This window comes from Podarcis vaucheri, assembly GCF_965113315.1.
Source record: "Podarcis vaucheri genome assembly, chromosome: 13".
Classification (NCBI taxonomy): domain Eukaryota; kingdom Metazoa; phylum Chordata; class Lepidosauria; order Squamata; family Lacertidae; genus Podarcis; species Podarcis vaucheri.
The window spans coordinates 18,444,144-18,463,096 of NC_138751.1; the positions used below are offsets into that span (position 1 = coordinate 18,444,144).

The window sequence follows — 18,953 nt, forward strand, 5'->3', positions numbered from 1 at the left end:
TAGGTGCCCTTCAGGGCAACATAGGTGTATTCTTCCCCTTCTGGTGTCTGTAGGGCCATATGAATGACTCCTGCAAGCTGGAAATAGCAAGGAAGCAGATTTTGGCTGGATATTGGAGGCGCCTGGGAAGAGCCGTTTATCAGTGGTGCAGGCTGCCTCAGATGGCGGTGGGCTCTTCTTCAGCTGAGGTATTGAAACAGAGACTGGGCGGCTGTTCCTGTGAAGGCTTCCTTGGTTACATCATTCCCGGTGGATTGTGCATTAAGCAAAGATGATCTCTAAGAACCCTTGCAGCCCTTTCAGGATTTTATGCGTATCACATTGTGAGCGATACCCTCCAGCCTCCCCAAGGACCGGGCTGAATGTATGCGCCAGTCTCCCAGTATTGCTGCATTTGGCAGTTGGACAGTACAGGGAAAGGGGCCTCATGATTCAGAGCTGAAACACCCTATGTATGTCTGCTGAATTGGCTGCTCTTTCCCTTGCCCTTCTCTCCACGCCGGCCACTGCCGCGTCTCAGGTGAATGGCTCTGGATTCTTACACCTTGGCTGTGATATCCTTGGATCACTCCAAAACCAGACCCTGGTACGATTCCTTTGCTGGGAGCTGCATATGGTGTGGGTGGCTGGCTGGGTGGACGGGGTGAGCTCATAGGTCTTTCCCAGGCTCAGATTTCAGAGATTAATTCCAGGAGCAGCCGTGGACCTGACGCTACCGACAAAGATAGCACTTGTGGCCTGGGACAATGGGAAAGAGGCACGTCCCAAAGACAGCGAGGCCTGTGTGGAGAAGACACCAAAGAACATCTCTTCTCCCACTCCCTACAACCTAGTGTTTCACATGCACACACACACACACAATTAAAACCAAACAAATATATGCCTACAAGGAGTCCTGTAACCAAGACACTCTCCTCCTTGCACTCCTAATATCCTCCCGTCCTGCAACACTGTGCAACTCCCCATTTATGCGTGTTCAAGGCACATGTGACTGTGCATACATCCATTGTCTCCCGAGACAGATGGATGTCAACTGGATTTTTTTTATGGGAGCTTCCCATCACATCAAAATATCTGTCCAATGTTTTTGTCACAAGTTAATAATTTTATTGCATTGGAGGAAAAAGCACTACATAGCTTTTGCTATAAACAATATATGCTTTTCACGGGGCCGAAAAGTAACAGCGAAGTTTGGGTCAGGGAGAAGCTTTGATCTCTCAGAGAAGTTTCCGGGCTTCTGGTCCTTGAGATCAGTGTCTGCCGCCAGGTTCTGGCAGTGGGTACGAGGCTGCAACTGAAAGCCTGAGATGTCACAATGACCTTTAACCTTCAGGACAATCCTGTATTCAGACAAGCAATAACTGGTTCAGATGATTCCACCCTTCCGAAATCAGTTTGGGGTTTCCGTCTGTCCACTGGCAAGGGTTTCCAGGGGTTCAGGAGCCATTTGATCATTGGGGTGGTGTGTGCCCTGCTTCTCATTGGCTGGGATCCAGCCCGTACACTGCCCTTTGGTTGGCTGGAAGAGATTCGCGCTCCAGCTCCCAGAGGAAACGTCGCAGGCGTGTGAGTTGCCGATGGAGGGTGTCGTCTGACACAGGGTCTGAGAGGCGCAAGCGGAAACCGTCACATGGAAGGATCAGGGGCGGGTGGTCTGTGAAACTCTCAAATATGTCACCTGTGGGAAGACAAGGCATTTCTAAAACAACAGGTGTGCTCAAGCTGCTCTCAAGGCTGCTGCAACCAGAGGATTAGCTGGAAATTTCAGTGCCCTGCGTAGATTTAAAAATGTGAGGCCCACCCTGTCTGTCTCACACCCGTCTCCCCGCTCCCAGCTGCTCCCTGGGCAACTGCACCAGTAGCTCTACTCTAAATGACGCATGGATCACACCCTCTGGATAAGAGGTAGGGACAGAAATTGCTGCAGTTTGTGTGACCGTTTGTGGCCAGGTGTGGAAATCAGGCAAGCAAATGCGAGAAGCATTTGTTGTTCTTGTCTTTTCAGTCCGCAGATGATACGTAATTAATGGTGTGCCCCCTTCCCCCCGGGCTTTCTGGTGTTTCCTTTGCACTGAAATGGTGTGGTTATGTCAATGGTTATGTCATTAAAATTAAGGACATTAAATTTGGCCATAGCAGACAGAGATGAAAAACAGATTTTTTTGGCAGAAGCTGAACTGCAGCTAAAACAAAACAGTGCTGATTGTCACAGATACCAGTCCAAACAAAAATAGCACTGCTTTCATACATTCCTGGTAAGAGACTATAGGAGAAACTGCTAATAACATGAGATGTGAAATGCTTTCACATTCCAATTTCCACATTTTGGGGGCAGAGAGAGGGATAGCAGGGGATGGGCATTTGGTGTAGGATGTGGCAGGTCCCCAACATGGAGTTAATGCAATGATGAGGAAAGCTTCACTTGCTGAATTTCTGCCTGATGAGGGCACAGAAATCCTGCCAGAGGTGGTGAGAGCTGAGCCCTGTGTGGGTCAAAAACAAAGCATCTCCTTGACTTACTGTGTGCAATCTCATCTCTTTCCTTTTCAGGTGGGCTCCAGCATTCAGGAGACACTCGCCCAGGTCCCAACTGGTAATTTGTGAGCACGTGATGGAGCTGAGCCGGGGTCAGTGCCGGATAGTCATTTCTGAGGCGAGACCAGGATGTCTGTGTGCAGCAGGGAAAAGAGAGGTTAGCAATAAACCCTGGAAGAAAAAGACCCATGAAACACCCGTTCTTCCTTAGTGGCTGCCATGACTGGCTAGCTCTTTCTCTATGCCAACCACAGCATTTGCCTTAATAGGGGCAGAAACTAGACTTGATAAATCATGTGATAATTGACATATTAAAAGAATAACATTTCCTTATGAATGAAAAAATAGCCCTGAAAGAAGAAACAAACTTCCTTTGCATAGCCTTGCTGCATAGCAGGCGCCATCTTAGGAGAGGCATGCCTTCTTATGGGGGGGGGAGGAGCAGGGGTTTTTTTCAGCCGAAACTTCCCAGAACTCAGTTCTGCACCTCTCAGGTGGGCACCATAGCCATTCTAAGAGAAAGAGGGAGGTGTTCATGGTGAGTTCTGGCACCTTTTTTTTCTAGAAAAACAGCACTGGGCAGGAGGATGCCTCTTTTAAGATGGCAGCTGCCACCTGCAGTTTTGACAAGCAAACACATTTTTTAGAAAAATTAAGATGCTGACTGCTTAACGAGAAAAGCCTTCCCTTTCTCAGTCAAGAGATTTTAATTAAATTGATCTAAGCAGTTTATTGGCAAAATGCTTTCCAAGTGTTAGCAGGAAGATAAAGAAAGGCCACTTCATTAACACTATGCCTAGCTATAAGGCACAGCCTTTCACCCTATAGCTTTTACCCCTGTGTCAGTGGTAAACCAACTCAATCCCAGGCCGGAGTTTGCCCCAAGCAGATACAGGGTAGGAAGGCGCTAACAGAACCAATGAATCCAGATCGGCTCATACAAACATGAATACTATTCTGCAACAAGATATGTGGGATTCTGCAACTTGCATATTTTATGCAAATTAGTATATTTGCATGTTGTTAAGGGTGGGTTTTTAACATGAAGTATTTGACCTCTGAGGGACGCAGGTGGCGCTGTGGGTAAAAGCCTCAGCGCCTAGGGCTTGCCGATCGAAAGGTCGGCGGTTCGAATCCCTGCGGCGGGGTGCGCTCCTGTCGTTCGGTCCCAGCGCCTGCCAACCTAGCAGTTCGAAAGCACCTCCGGGTGCAAGTAGATAAATAGGGACCGCTTACCAGCGGGAAGGTAAAGGGCGTTTCCGTGTGCGGCTCTGGCTCGCCAGAGCAGCGATGTCACGCTGGCCACGTGACCCGGAAGTGTCTTCGGACAGCGCTGGCCCACGGCCTCTTGAGTGAGATGGGCGCACAACCCTAGAGTCTGGCAAGACTGGCCCGTACGGGCAGGGGTACCTTTACCTTTACCTTTATTTGACCTCTGTCAGATATAAGGAGGCATCAGCAGCTGGGCTGGCAACATAGCCAACACATTTGTACATATGCCATGCTTCTGAGATGACTGCATCTATTTCCATAGGGACTAGAATTTTTTTTAAAGGGGAACTGAGAACCTCAAGGTACTGTTTTCTGAGCCCAACAGGAAAACCTGCACTGGTGTGGACTTGCAGAAACCTGCACCTGTGTCCATTAAATCAGGCCTCCTTATTCCTACACAAAGCAAGGAGGGTGGGTGCTTCAATATGTTGTTCATTTTTAATAGTCTCTCCAGCACTCTTATCTTAAAGAAACAGACCATAAAAGAGGAAAGGGGGAGAAATGAAGCTTCCCTCCTCTGCACCTTCAACCACCTGTTCCCAGATAAAAACGGTGACACCTAGTATTTGTGGTATGTGTGTGTGTGATTCTGATGCCCAAGAGTTGAGCCGCTGCCTCCCTAACCCTCAAGCCCCAAGAAGGGGGAACAATCACCTGAAGCAAGCTGGTTTTGGGCACACACAGTAAGTTGGCTGTGGTGCTGAGCTTGCGGAAGAATTCAGTTGCAATGTCCCCCAGGCCCACCCCTTGTAGCCAGTCCAGCACCAGGTCCAGGTTGGTTCGGATCTGCACCGCCTTGGCCCACTGGAATAAGGACTGGTGGGAACTGCCTGGAAAAAGGGGAAAGCATGTTAAGAACATACGAGCCTGGGTGATCTTCCACCTTCCTCGGCAAACCGTCTTGGGATCCCCCCTGCCCACCCCCCTCTGTTCTGCAAATGCTGAATGAGGGAGCCACCGCCCCAAGCCAGCCTGCTTGTTTCCTGTCCTGCTTGGGGGCAGCCCTGAACTCTGGGACAGGCAGGAAACAGCCTGTTTCCACCAGAGACCAGGACAGAAAATAGGAGGAAACAGGAGAGGGAGGGGGGAGGGTTGTGAGGGGATTTGTTCTTCTCACTAGTCGGGGGCAATGAAGAGAGGCTTCAGGCATTCTCCCTGGGCATTTTTGCAATATGAATAGTGAAACCTCTCCTGTTTGGAATGCTCACTCAAAAAAAGAAAAAGAAATAAGAGAGCTGTCTCTCCTACTTCTTTTGCTTTCTCAAAATGCAACTTACAAGTGATTTATGCCTCACTGTGAAAACATTCTCAGATCTAGCATGTATTATAACTCACTGCCTTGATCCCCACACACCCTGTGTCTCACTGGATTGCTCTTGCTTCTCAGAAGAACCAGGAGTCCTAGTCTGTCTCACACTATCACTTTTATTCCATCTGGCTCCTCCACTCACTCAAGAATCGCTTTCACAGTGCATTCATCCTGATCTATGTGCAGGGAAGCAGTGAGACAACGTGAGGCTAGGCGGCATTAAGGCACGAGATGAGCCTGCTGGATCAGACCAGCAGACCTGTCTAGTCCAGCATCCTTTTCTCACAGTGGCCAACCAGATGCCCATAGTAAACCCACAAGCATGACTCGTGCAAATGGGAGCGATGGGAGGGCATCCTCTAGCGCCCTGCTCATTCACAAAATGGGCTATTGAGCCTTTCTTCTAGTTCCCACCCTGAGAAGCAAGGAGCTCATTCTAGGCTCACCTCTCTCCATGAGAGTGTTAAACAGCGAGGCGTTGGAGAAGAAAAAGAGATATCCAAAGGTCTGCGAGACAAGGTCAGGGTGCAGGTCACAGTCACGGGTCAACTCAAGCGTGGCCTGGTAGATGGCAAGGGTCCCCTGGATTCCTTCTGGCATGCTGCTGAGCTCCGGCACGTGGGACAGGTCAGCTGTGGCCATGAAGGGGTTACTGTCTAGCAAGGCAGGAAGAGCCGAGTAGAGAGTCTGCTGGGTGAGGAAAGGGATGAGAAACACAGGCTACTACAAAGGGTGGGTGGGAAGAGAAGGGGAGGGGAGGGGGGGCTTTATCGTCAAGAGTTTGCTCACCCACCTTAGTGAGGTAGTACACAGACTGCTGAAATGTGGACATGATGACTTCGTCCAAGACCGCCATTGCCTCATCACAGGTCTCCAGGTCACTGGAGAGCAATGCATTGTGGGAAGCTCCTACAGAGATGGGGGAAGAGAGTGAGTCTCAGGGTGTAGCTACATCACAGGAAAGCAAACTGGTTGCCCACTCATTTGCTCTCCAATGGGAACTGTAGCGCTGTAGTGCATATTTACTGCAGCTTTCTCAGCATCCTCCTCAAACTGTAATTCCCAGGATTCTCTGGGGGAGGCCTTGGTAAACTGGCATAATGCCTTATTCATCTGGTAACAGTTGTGTGTAGAGTGTCTTGAGAGTTATGTCATATGTCCCTCACATAAGGCTCCACCACAAAGCTTATGCAGAGGGTGGGTTATGTCCTGTCTTTATTGAGCATTTGTTTTGATTGGTTTGTGGGGAGATTTTGTGACAATGAGCATCCATCCTGATTTGTTTGTGGGGTGTTTCCACGTGTTCCCAGTGATTATTTGTTCCTCCTGATACTTTTTAATGCATTTCCCTGTCACTTTAATAACTGTGAAAAATTTGTTCAATGTGCATTCCTTATGCTAGCACGACAAGAGTGCTTCAGTCCTTCTGAACTGGATTTTCTGTTATGTGCTTGAATCTCTCCTGTAAAATACTGACCATCTGGAGGCACCCACAGAAACCATAAGTTCCCTTGCTATTTGAACCCTTCCCCTTTCTGGAAAACCCAAACAGCTCTCAGCCATCAAGTTCTGACCCTCAGGGTCTTCCTTTATCTGTCTCTTCTTGGCCCTCTGTTCTGATGTATGTCCTAGAGAACCAACAGCTACCCTTCCACTCTCCTCTGACCCCAGGGAATGTTCAGGATTCTTGGCTCACCCTCCAAGTCCAGGTCCTTCTCAATGTCCAGGACTCTTTTCTGCACGAGGCTGAGCAGCTCCATCGCGTTGGCCATCCAGAGCATCAGGGGGCGCAAGTCAGCAGCCACTTCCTCGATGCTGAGATTTCCCAATTCTCCTTTGTCCTGCTGGCTGCAGGGATCAGACAGCGCAAGGGGGATTAGCGCACTGCCGAATGACAGGAGGGTGCTCTCACCTGCTGCCCAGAGGCAGCTGACTCTTGGCTGGGGCATTAAAACAACAGCTGGGCTGACTACTTGGAATTCAATCCATTCCACAAATTTTCAGAGTTCACACTGAGTTCAGGATTTCTTGACATATGTGAACTTTGCTTCCAAGGGACTTAGGTCTTCATTACTTGTGGATTTGCCTTCCACATTTGCAATGTCGCTATTGTGCTGGATATATTATCAAGGAGGAGTTATCTATGGACCTTTCTGGATGCATTACAGTTGTTACTCATTTCTGCAATGAGTACAAATTGCCTTCCCACAACTGAACTACCGCAATGGAGATGTTGCATATTCACAGTACCCTTGACTGAACTATCTTTTTTGCATCACAGAAAATGCAGTTTGTCCCCAATTATAGTGTGCTTCTTCCTCTCCAGAAGTGGAGCATACATGTGCCGTTTGTTTGTTTTAATGGTAAAAATAGTACTGATATTCTCCTTCAGAAAATCTGCCTCTTCCTGCCACCCCATATCAGTTATGCCCCCTCCTCCATCAAGTTATCAGGCTATTGATTTTGAAATGGTATTTGCAGAAAGATCTATCACACAAAGGCCAAAATTAAAGTCTTTGCATAGAAGTGGATGGAAGGAGCTGACACATACAAATATATTGGGAGGTATAATAATAATAATAATAATAATAATAATAATAATAATAATAATAATTTATTTATACCCCGCCCATCTGGCTGAGTTTCCCCAGCCACTCTGGGTGGCTTCCAATCAAGTGTTAAAAAGAATACAGCATTAAATATTAAAAACTTCCCTAAACAGGGAAGTAACAGGTAGTAACTTATACAAAAGTGGGAAGTGTTAAAGCTGCAGAAGGCTGGAAGGAACTTCAGTTGCTAGTCACCTAACTGATATTTGTCTCTTTATGTCAAAAGTACGGTAACTTATTTGCTAGACCACTACATCAAATAAAGCGGAGCAAACTGAAGCTTAGAAAAGTCTGTAGCTCCCTCGGGGACAGACTTTGAAAATGCCCATTGTGCTGTTTGCTGTAGAGGCATAACTCTACCCCTGCACCTTTATGGTGAAAGCCCAAAGTTCCTGGCATCAACCCCAACCCCATTTAATACCAGAATGTGTCCATGAGGACTGCATTCAGACGTGGCAACTTCAAGAATTCATCCTAGGAAACAATTTAACAGTTTGATAAAAACTAGGATAAACTGCTCAGATGCTAAGTATAGCACCTCCCAAACATCTTGCGAGATGCGGAACAGCACCTTCCAGAAGCCAAATATGAGACATACTTTAGCTCTTACTTACTTTTCCGGCTGTCTATCTCCAATCTCTTTTATCTTCTCCTGAGAAGAAGGATATGAAAAAATAAAATGAATTATGGAGATTTGGAACCCAACACAGAGTAGCCTCGCGCCCTTTCCATGCCTGAAAGCCAAAGGGAAAGAAATCCATGGAAAACAGGTACTGAAGGAACTGATGGGGAAAATCTATTTCCTTTCATTACATTTACAACTTCCTCTTAGGAACTCAGTGTTTCCTACATGCTCTCTTATACCAGCTCCAATTCTGCTTAGCTAGAACTACTTTAGTTGCCTTCAGGGAGAGCTTAAGGGCCAGAAGGATCCATGTTTTTACCTATAACCATAAGAACCAGCTTCTCGCTGCCACCGAAATGCTCCAAATGCTGGATTCCTTCCATGCCATGCCTGAATATCAACTCCATCTTAATAGCTACATACACAGACCTACATAAAGGGCTTCAGAACTGGATATGGAGGTGGAGGGAATACAAGGGAAGGACATCAAAGTGACGCAAAGGTCATGAACCGAACTGCGAGTCACTTACCCAAACAGCCTCCTTGACCAGCTGAGCGATTCTGGCTATCAACCTGGGGAGGTGTCCTGGTTCCAGCTCCCGGGCGGCGTGTTCCAGGCAGAGCCCAAAGAGGAAGGCAGGGCCCAACCTGCAGTTTGGCGCCTCCTGCAGCCTCACAATCTCAGCCAAGAGGGCCTCCTGCTCCTGGGGCCGGTAGCGCAGCTGAGGTTCTCGGCTCTTGAGGTAGGCCCGGAAAGCTTCCTGCCGCTCCTGCAGGGAACGGCCGCAGGCCTGGCACGCCAAGGCCCCCACCAACCCTGGGGACACCCAGGCCTTGGGCAGCCAGGCTGGAGGTGCAGCTGCAGCTCGCGGGTCCTTGTACATGAAGAGGAAGTGCTGCCCCATTCCCAGCAAGTCTCCGGGAGCCAGCTCCACCTGGCGATGGAGTGGGGCACCGTTGTGGGTTATCAACGCTCCCCGGAAGGGCCGCACCATGGCCGAGCCCCGGGGCTGGCTGGGGTCTGCGGGGGGCACCGAAGACACAACACAGCAGTGGCGCGGGAGGATGTCTGGGGCGCTCAGGAACGTGTCCACATAGTTGGATTGGTCCGGAGCCGGGCAGCGCTCAGGGCGGCCAAAAATGTGTCGGCGGCGTGTCATCACGTGGATTACAAACTCCTGTTGGTGAAAGAGAGAGAAGGGAATAGAGCAACACAGGAAGAAAAGATCAGCCGCAGCGGTTGCCATTCCTGCTAGTGGCCCTGAGCTACCCTGAGCCCATGTGTTGGGCCAGTGGGGCACTTGGTCGAAACATTGGCCTTTTAGGCCAGGGGTGGGAAACCTTTTCAGTCCCTTCCTTAAGGGTGGGCCCACACCAGTGGTGAGTGGAGCCAGAGGCAAAAGGGATGGAGCAACAGATGTAACAGAAACAAATAAAGATGAGGCTTTGGAGAGGTAAGAGATCTTCTGGGTGCTCAAATAGTCACAGGTCAGCTGTAGTGTGGCTGATGCAACAACTAAAAGTTCCACTGTGGGCTCATTCACACTTCTTTTTAAACACAGGTCTGGGATTTCCAGGTCTGTGCCTAAGCAGGTTTTATTTTGCCGCACGGCTTTCCCCAGAATAACCTGCGTTTTACCACTGAATCTGCAGAAATCCCAGTTCTGTGCCTAGAAACTCAGCACAAAAGGAAGTGTGGATGAGCCCTAAGTCACCACAACAGAGGTTTTTATACTGGCGGCTCAACTGTGGATCACTAGGAAGAAGAAGGCTCTCTTTTCCTGACAACATGGGATAACAGAGAGGGCAAGAGTGGCTGACAAGGGTGGGGGTGAGGGCAACCAACCTTCCTTCAGCAGAAGTTTCTAGTATTTTCCAACTCCATGTTAACATGGACCCCGAAGGACCCTGAACCCCACAGTCACTCAGCTTCATCAAAACCATAGAGTTGGAAAAGATTAGAACTGCCCCAATCTTCCAAGCAGGAAAGTGGACCTACCTGCTTTTCATTGTAGCCCAACAACTGTAGGAAATAGGGGTGCTCTGTTGGTGGTTGTATGAGGCACTGGGAGAGCTGCTCCAAGTTGGCCACATCCATGGCCTCTGCTTCAGATGCTGGAGGAGTCGATGTGCCCTCGCCCCCCTCTGCTGCCTTCAGTCGTGACTCCTCAGCCAGACCCGCTTCCTGTGGTTCCCCAACTGCCATGCTCAGCACTCCTTTGCGGTCCCTGCGGCGTTTTGTGCTAAGATTCATCTCGCTGATGCTGCGACGGAGGGAAAGGTTGTCCGCCCTCTCTTTGGGGGCCACATGGCCTCCTGAGGCGGCCCGAGAACGGCGAGATTGCTGCCGACGGGCCTGGGAGATACCTAGAAGAGGCAGGGAGAGAAGGCAGACAGACAAATCTATTCTATGTGAACAGTCATGCAAAATAAAAGCAATACCCTTACCTATGTTGGTTTCTGTTTCCCTCACTGAGCAGCTGCTGGTAGTCACAGGACTATGTTTTCATTCCACAGTCCAGATAACAACCTAACCTATATAATTTGAAAATTCTCCCAAGTTGGGGGCCCATGGAAGGGAAGGAGTACTGGGAAATATCCAAGCAGTTTGGGGAGGAAATAATTTTGTCACACTTCCCCTTTGATATCTTTGTATACAAGGGGTTGGAATTCTGTCTCCCATTCAATTAGTTAAGGACTTTTGCTCCATTTACATGTATGGAATGTGTGAAAGGGGACCACATTAGTCTGTAGCCCCTGGAATTCGGTTTCCCCTTGCAGCTGCCTGTGTGCCCGCATTCCAATATAAAGAAAATTGTTCTTGTAAAAAATGTAATGTGTGAGTACTTAGGAATCCAATGTATGCAATGTATGTTTGTTTATTGGAAAATCATAAATAAAACTTAAAGAGAGAGAGAGCACTGTTACTTAGCCCCCAGTATCTGGTACTCAGAGAGGTATACTGCCCTTGAATATACTTGCAGCTCTCAGCACTAATGGCCATTAATCAATCTTTCCTCCATGCATTGGCCTCAACCTTTTTAGAAGCCAACTAAACTAAAGACCATCGCCACATCATATTGTGGCAAAACAAATTCCACAATGAAGTTGATTAGCCTCTTTGCAACAGCAAAGCTTTTTGATCTCTTCCTGACAAATCATAAGTTCTAGAAACCTGACTTGATGGTAAATGAAATTAATGAAAGCCAAGCTTCTAAAGAACTTGAAAACACCATGAAACCCTAGAGCAGAACTGAGACCTAGGACCCAGAAGAGCATCTATTGACAGTTCCCTGGAAGCCTCACCCACTACCAACAACCCCGCACATACCAGACCCATCGCCATCTTCGCCTTCTGCCATCCTCTCCACATCACATCGTCGGCGGATCTCAAAACGGCGTGTGCAGCCGGTCTTGGGTTTCCACACATCCTGCAGCACAAGCGGGCGTTCAGAATCGCCTACTGCACGGAGATACTGGGCCTGCCAGGAGCCATCTGTGCCATGGACATTGCCAACCACGTCGCATAAGACATACGCATCTTCGGCATTAGCCTGCGCCACACCGTAGCGCTCAAGCGCTTCCTGCACCAGCTGCCGGGCAGTGGAGCGCACTGTGGCCAGCACACTCTTGTAGTTGGCACCTGTGGAGATGTCGCCTCCATAGATTTTCAGGATCCCTGGCACTTCTCCCTGCGAGGGGGGCTCAACTCGATCTTCGGGCAGTGGATCAATGAGATCGGCCAGTTTCTTCTCACTGGCCCAGCGACCTCTTCCTCCGCTGGTGGGCACGCCAGTCCCACCCCGCTGGAAGAGTGCTGAAATCCTCTTGTGTCGACTGGCCTTATTCTTGGTGGCCGGGCGCATCTCCACAGACTCACTTCCACGGCTGGCTGTATCCGAGGATGTCGATCTGTGAGGAGGATAGACAGACTCAAAGAGACAGCAAGGGTGGCACCACAATGACAGGATGATGCAGTGGCCAAGCTGCTGGGTTCAGAGGTGGGAGATGTACCATAACAAACTTGCTCTGCCTCAAAGCTTGTTGGGCAAGTCATAAGAATATAAGAGCCTGCTGGATCAAGCTGTAGCAGGAACCCCCCCCCCCATCATTCAGTTTGTACAAACTTCACACACACTCACACACTACATACGCTACGCTTCTGTTATAAATTCATAGAAAATCAACCATACATCGGATTTGCACTGTTCCACTTTTATTTTACTCCATGAAGGAAGGACTACAAAATGGGGAAAGTTTGATACAGGGCAGCCATAATCCCTTCAGCATACCAGCACATCCACAGGAGCCCTGCCCAGTTGCTATTCCAACCCTGATGGTCCTAGACAGAAGACCATCAAGATCACAAAGAACTTGCATATGGGAGTGGATTCAGCACAGACTGGAACAAAGGACAATAATCAGCTCTTCCCTCTGGGGGCAGGAAACTGGAAACTCCCCTCTGTCACCTGGAAAGTACTCATGGGGAGGGGGAAAGGGGGAACCAGCCAGGTGACAGGACACTCAGGTTACCACCACAACTCCTCCCTCAAGCCCTCCTTTCTGTGATGTATGCATGATGTTTCTGGGGGTGGGCTTGATCTACAGGATGGGAATTTCAAAAGTCTTTATAAGACCTTGCACACCATTTTTCTGTGTCTTTTCTCTCTCCTGCAAGTGAGGGGAGCACCCTGTTGCAACAGTTCTGGTTGCTGGTGCCCACCAGCAGCTGAAATTCCTGGAAGTGTGATGACTGCTGCTGCCAGGATCAGGAAATGACTGGTGCCAAAACAAAGGTGAAGGGGGACAGTTTAGCAATACTTAGGGTTGCCATATTTCAAAAAGTTAAATTCCTGACACCTGCAAACTTGTTGAGCTTTTTTTTAAAGAAACCCACCAAAATTGATTTTAAGCTTTTTGAGCTATTTCCACTCCTGCCATACATATGATTCGGCAAAATTCCCCCGACGGCACTTTTACACCTGAAAACCAGGACATGTCAGGAATTTTCCTGATGTAAGGCAATCCTAGCAATACTTTTCTTCACTTCTGAGTAAAAAAGTTATGAGAAGTTCTTGTTCAATTCTGATTGCAAATTAGTTTTTGTCTGTTTTGCTCATTTTACCCCAAGCCCCGGAGAATGTTCATTCATTGCAGTCCCCATTTCATTAGCACAGATCACACATTTGTGTTCTGCTGTGTGCTTTGCCTCCTAAAATATTCCATACGATTTTTGAATGGATTAACTTTGAATTAATTCCCCACCCCCCTGTAACGTAGCCCTGGCACCCCACCCCATAGTGGTGGTTCAGAGCACATGATGCTTCCCTGAATGCTGCATAACCAGGCAAAGGCTACAGTGCATGTACACAGCTTAGTCTGAGGTGAGAGCCAGTGGTAGCATGGAATGCACAGCAGCTCATTGCCAATTACTGCTAGGGATTGCAATTATGCAAACAGATGTGAGAACCGGAATGGTGTGATGTCAGAAAGGCACGGAAGTCCACATACACAGACCACCCTGCTATAGTTTTCTTCTCTGTAATTCCTGAGAGGTGATTTGTCATGGATGGACCAGTCCCAGGGCTGTGAATCTTCTTAACAGTTGCACTATTTCATGGTGCCTCTTTTGCCTGAATGAGTAAGTGTTTTAGGCAGACCGACAAGCAACAGAACGGCCTATGTACTAACAGTGAACTCATTCTCCGAGTACCTATTCATATGTAGCCAAAATGGCACCATCCATGTTGGAGGAGGAGGCATCAGCAGGCTTGTGGAATCTTTAAGGTTTGCAAAAATACAAATAAATCTTAACTGAATAAACCCTAAAGAGAGGGGGACAGGGACAGGGGAGCAAAACAACAAGGTCCGTTATCAGTCTAGCTGGGCCCCACAAGGCAGTCACTTACTTGACAGATCCCACACTAGGCCACCTGCGTCCCAGCTTGGCAAAATGTTTCTTTGGGGAGTTGATCCAAAGGCCAACAGGAAAGTGAAGCTTCACAAAGCGGGGGCTCCCGTCTTTCCGTTCATCCGAGAACATGGTCACAGGGACCTAGAGCCTTTGACAGGTGAATATGCGGGGGGGGGGGGAGAGAAAGGCATAAAATAAGCAGACCCGTGCAACCTGTCCATCTACAACATTTGTTACAAGAAACATCTGAACATTTCAGCTTTAATTGATTGTATTTTCTTTAAAAACACAGAGACAACCCCAAACAGCATGCTTCTTCTAGGCTTTATTTCCTGTATCTGGGGAGAGGAAAACAAAATTTCTATGCACCACCACTGAGCCAAAGAAGCAGATGACAGCATGGCCCAACAGAAATCTGCAATATGGAATTTCAACTGGCCAGAGCAGATCACGTGATAAGGTCCAACACCTATAAAAGCTTCCAGTTGGTTCTTCGGTTTGAGCAACAAGCTTGGTGGTGTCCTGTGCCACAGACTTCCTCTTTCTCTACCTTTCTCTTACCTGGCCACACCAAGCCTTGTTTTGACCTGCTCCCTGGATATCATTAAGGCCTGCCAGGCCATATTGTAGAATCCTAGAATTGTAGAGTTGTAAGGGACCACAAGGGTCATCTAGTCCAACCACCTGCAACGCAGGAATGTTTTGCCCAATGTTGGGCACAAATCCAAAACCCTGGGATTAAAAGTCTCATGCTCTACCAACTGAACTATTTTTGAGGAGACAGAACCTAAGGGGACAGGGAAAAGTTTTAGAGCAGCCAAAATTTAAACACGGTTAGCCTAAAATTATATAAGGGTGGAATCTGACCCCTGGCCAATGGAACCTTGGGGCCAGGGGTGTAGGAAGGGGGGGCGGCGGTGGGGGTGGACCGCCCTGGGTGCCCTCACTGAGGAGGGTGACATTCGGCACGCCACCTGCCCGTGATTCCCAAGCCTACCCCGAGCCATCAGGGTAAGGGGGAAGCTGTGCCGCTTTGCCGGCGGCATTCCCCCATTCCCCCTTCATTTTGACAGCTGGGGGAGGCTTGGGAGTCACGGGCGGCACACCAAATTTCTGCCATGGGTGGCTTGCTCCACCCTGGCTGCAGGGCACACACACTGCTCTGGGCACCAGAGCGGCTATCCCATGCCTGGGAGAGCACCCTCCTTGCCACACCCTCCTCGGGAGCGCGCCCACCCTAGGCAGTGCAGGCATATGCTCCGCCGCTGCTTGGGGCCACTGCCACATTAACAGCCCTGTAGTTCATGTCAGCTGAGGCAGAAGGTGGGGAGCAGGCAAGCAGAGAGGACCTTGCTTCCCGAAGAAGGCGGAGAGCTTTAAAAGCTATTTTTGCATTGAGTTTTCCCAGTATAAAAAGAGGTTTTAAGATTTCCACCTTGCTTGCATTTAATTTGTGGGATTTCAGCTAGTGGCCTTCAACTGTATATGCTTGAAATCGTGCAAGTTAAATGCACTTAAGATGCAATTATACTGTATAATTTTCTTTTAAGGTTATGCTTTTGATTGGCTGTTGTCTCATGGCACTGTAAGATGCTGTGAATATAACAGACAGAAGAAGCAAACTAATGAATAAAATCCATATACTGTATTTAAGTATGTGTATATTTGCACAGACAACACCCAGCTTAGCCCTGATGTCTGCGAAACCTTTCCCCTCCCTGTGGCTTTATTTTTTTTTGTCCTTGCACTCCTCTTTCATGCCAGGCACTCTCCTTGCCTAAACCCTATAGAGAGATCTAGATTAATTTCCCAGAGAACACACACTGCTCACTTTGCTTCATGGGGAGAGCTGCCTGGTGGAGTTCAAACCCAGATCAAAGTGGCAGCAGAGGCACCAGGCCTGTACTTCCACCCTGACCACGAGGGGTGAGTCAGAGGCCCTGAATCAAACAGTTACGTCAACAGGAAAAGCAGAAAAAATGAGCTGAGGGGTTAGGATAGCTTGAAGCCACACCTCACAAAGGTACCCCCTGAGTTACTGGGTTGTTGGAAGATGGGACATAATGAAGGAAAGCAATAAACACATCAGCCCATAGCCCATTCCCACCCTACCTCCTGCTTCTCCATCATAATCAGTAGGTTCCTCTCCAAAATACTTAGTACTAATTCTTTAACTCTTTAGAATTTTGACTTCTTTCCGTCTCCCCATAAGAAAACCCATGAGTTCTGGCTCTCATCACCTCTAACTGTAACCAAGGAAAACACAAACCCTTCTTTGGTGCCTGAGGGAGAAAACCTAAATGGTGTTCTACTCCTCCAGTCCCACCCCATCTATCCAACAAATAATCCAACATCTGCTGCTTTATAAAGGTACATCTGAATCTGCCCCTCCAATCAGAATGCTTCACCCTGCCTAAGGTTAGGGCCGGAGCAGACTGTAAACTTGCACACCTCGCAGAGAACCGAAGCATCTTAAGTTCTGTGCCCTTTCTCCACACTATCAGGAGCTTTCTAGAGGCAGAAAGAAAGAGAAGGCAGGAAGGCCTGAAAATTTTATATTCTGAAATAGAATCTATCAAGCAGGTAAATCAGAAGCAAGGAGCCAGGAGTCCTGGGTTCCCTGAGAAGAAGTTTTGGGCATAAGAAGGCCAAAGATAGATCTCTTTGGGTTCTCTTTGCATGAGATTCAATGGGCAGAGGAGGAAATGGGTTCAGCACACATTTTCCCACCTGTTTAATGTCCCTCCCCAATTTTGAATTCTGTAGCTTTGCCGCATGTTTACCTGTTCCACAGGGTGTCCCCAGGTGCTGCAGTCTCCCACTGTCACCTACTCTCACGCATCCAGCAGGCGAGGCTGCATCTTCCACTGGGGTATGGTGGCCACTCTCAGCTCTGGCGTTCCTGAGTGTGCTGTGTGTGACTTAAGTCCAGCGATGACTGCGCACGGATTTCCCGTGCCTCTGGTCATTCACACACAGGAGGTGGGGCAGGAAAGAGAGGTGGGGGGGGCAGGAAACTGACTGGGAAGCAGGGCCTCTCCCAAGAACCGGGGAGGGCGCAGGAGCAGGGAGTGGGGCAGAACAGGCTAATAAGACATCTGAACTAGCAGGAGCAGGAAGCCCCAGGCAGTTAAACAGAGGTGGGGAGGGGATAGATTTAGAAAATCAGAAGTTGGGGTGTGCAGTTTTTGACATTTGATGGCTTTGCTGTCATCAAACAATGAGGCCTGCAGGCAGAATCATTTGGCCTTGAGGGAAGCTATGTGAAAAGCCTGCATAGTCTGGCTCCTCAGAGCTGGTTGTATTCCTTCACTACCATGTGCAGGATTTAGCTTTGTGGCATGCTGCTAAGGTTGCCAACATTTTAACCAGCCACTGTAGTTGTGCCTATGCTATGAAGATATGTGCAGATTGGCAAGATTCTCGAAGCGATTTACAAAAACTGTAAAACTGAATGCAATAAATGCAATAGTAAAGATCAAAATAGGGCAGATACCTTGGGAAACAGCCTTAGGGACAGCCTAGTGAAGCCTTCCCTAACATGTTGCCTTCCAGATGTTTTGAACTACTACTACCATGATGGCTAGTGTGTATAGGAGTTGGGAAGGCCCTCCCTACGTTGTTGGACTCAGATTTCCATCAGGCCCAGCCAACATGGCCAAAGAACAGGTATTATAGGAGAGTCATAGAATCAGGAGCCATATGCTCCACTTAGATCCCCACCATTCAGAAACAGCAAAAGCAATTGCAATTGCAAGCTAAGGAAAAACAGTGTGTTGTCTGCACTCAGTCTGTATGCATGCTATCATAGGCGTGTGAATGTTGTGGGCAGTATTCTTGGCTCAGATATGGCATATGGGTGGGAGAATTTGGCACAGTATTTGGCAGGGGCCGGGGCATGAGTGCTGCCAACCCTCTGGACGCTGCACGTGCATAAATATATTTCCCACACCTGTTTCCTTAGTCATTATTCTGGGCGGAGATTTGCTTCCCCTTTGCCACACTCCCCTTCATATGCACTTTCGCCCACCCACTTCGGCTGTTTTACAGGGTGTGTGTAGCTTTCCCCCGACCCCGATCATTTTTTTCAGCTGGGACTTGGGGTGTGTGCTTGCACAGTACATGAGCCTACATTTCCCCTACACCCTTTTCCCTGGCCCTGTAGGCTTGGGTGTGGGCAAGGGAGTGGGTGTTTATGACCTGACTTCACACCTTTCATTTGTTTCCAGTGTATGTTGGGTGTGCCTTTCGTATGTGCTCGCAGGACCTTGGCTTCGGGCAAATTGCTGATCTAGGTAATCTTTGAGTCACTCTGAGCTCCATGATATTACGATTCTTCAAGCCTCTTGCGTCCCACATGGTCAGATGACAAGAAGTATTGACCAGTTTACTTGGGTGGGTGGAATTCAGACCATGTCACTGGAGGGGGATTTAATCCTAATACTTTCTTACTAGATCTGCTCCCCACCCACCAAATTAAAAGCACCTCCATCTCCCTGAAGCTGTTGTTTGACCTGTTCGGGAAAACTTACCTGTACATATTTAAATGAAAAGTAAATGTACCAATTTTCTGTGGCTTTTATGTTCAGAGTTCACAGAGGGAGATGATTGCAGAAACGCTCAAGAGTTTCAAAAGCCACCTCAGGATAATGGAAAAGGTCTAAACAATATTGGATGGAGATAAATCAA

General features: G+C 48.4%; 1 protein-coding gene across 3 annotated transcripts; it reads right to left on the reverse strand.

Moving 5' to 3' along the window:
- Positions 1–1,084: 1,084 nt before the first annotated feature.
- Positions 1,085–18,906, reverse strand: RASIP1 (Ras interacting protein 1). Of its 3 annotated transcripts, none has more exons than XM_082196006.1 (12): positions 18,797–18,906; positions 14,260–14,412; positions 11,682–12,262; positions 10,350–10,717; positions 8,881–9,528; positions 8,340–8,377; positions 6,813–6,964; positions 5,910–6,025; positions 5,563–5,806; positions 4,462–4,637; positions 2,521–2,668; positions 1,085–1,678 (listed from the first exon to the last, which is right to left on the reverse strand). In XM_082196006.1, exons 2-12 carry the CDS (start codon positions 14,391–14,393, stop codon positions 1,479–1,481), a joined length of 2,805 nt encoding a protein of 934 aa, XP_082052132.1. In that variant the 5' UTR covers positions 14,394–14,412; positions 18,797–18,906; the 3' UTR covers positions 1,085–1,478. The 3 variants fall into 3 exon arrangements, with proteins under 3 accessions (XP_082052132.1, XP_082052131.1, XP_082052133.1); XM_082196005.1 differs by lacking the exon at positions 18,797–18,906 and adding an exon at positions 17,048–17,211; XM_082196007.1 differs by lacking the exon at positions 18,797–18,906 and adding an exon at positions 17,048–17,206 and having other exon boundaries at positions 5,563–5,803.
- Positions 18,907–18,953: the final 47 nt, after the last annotated feature.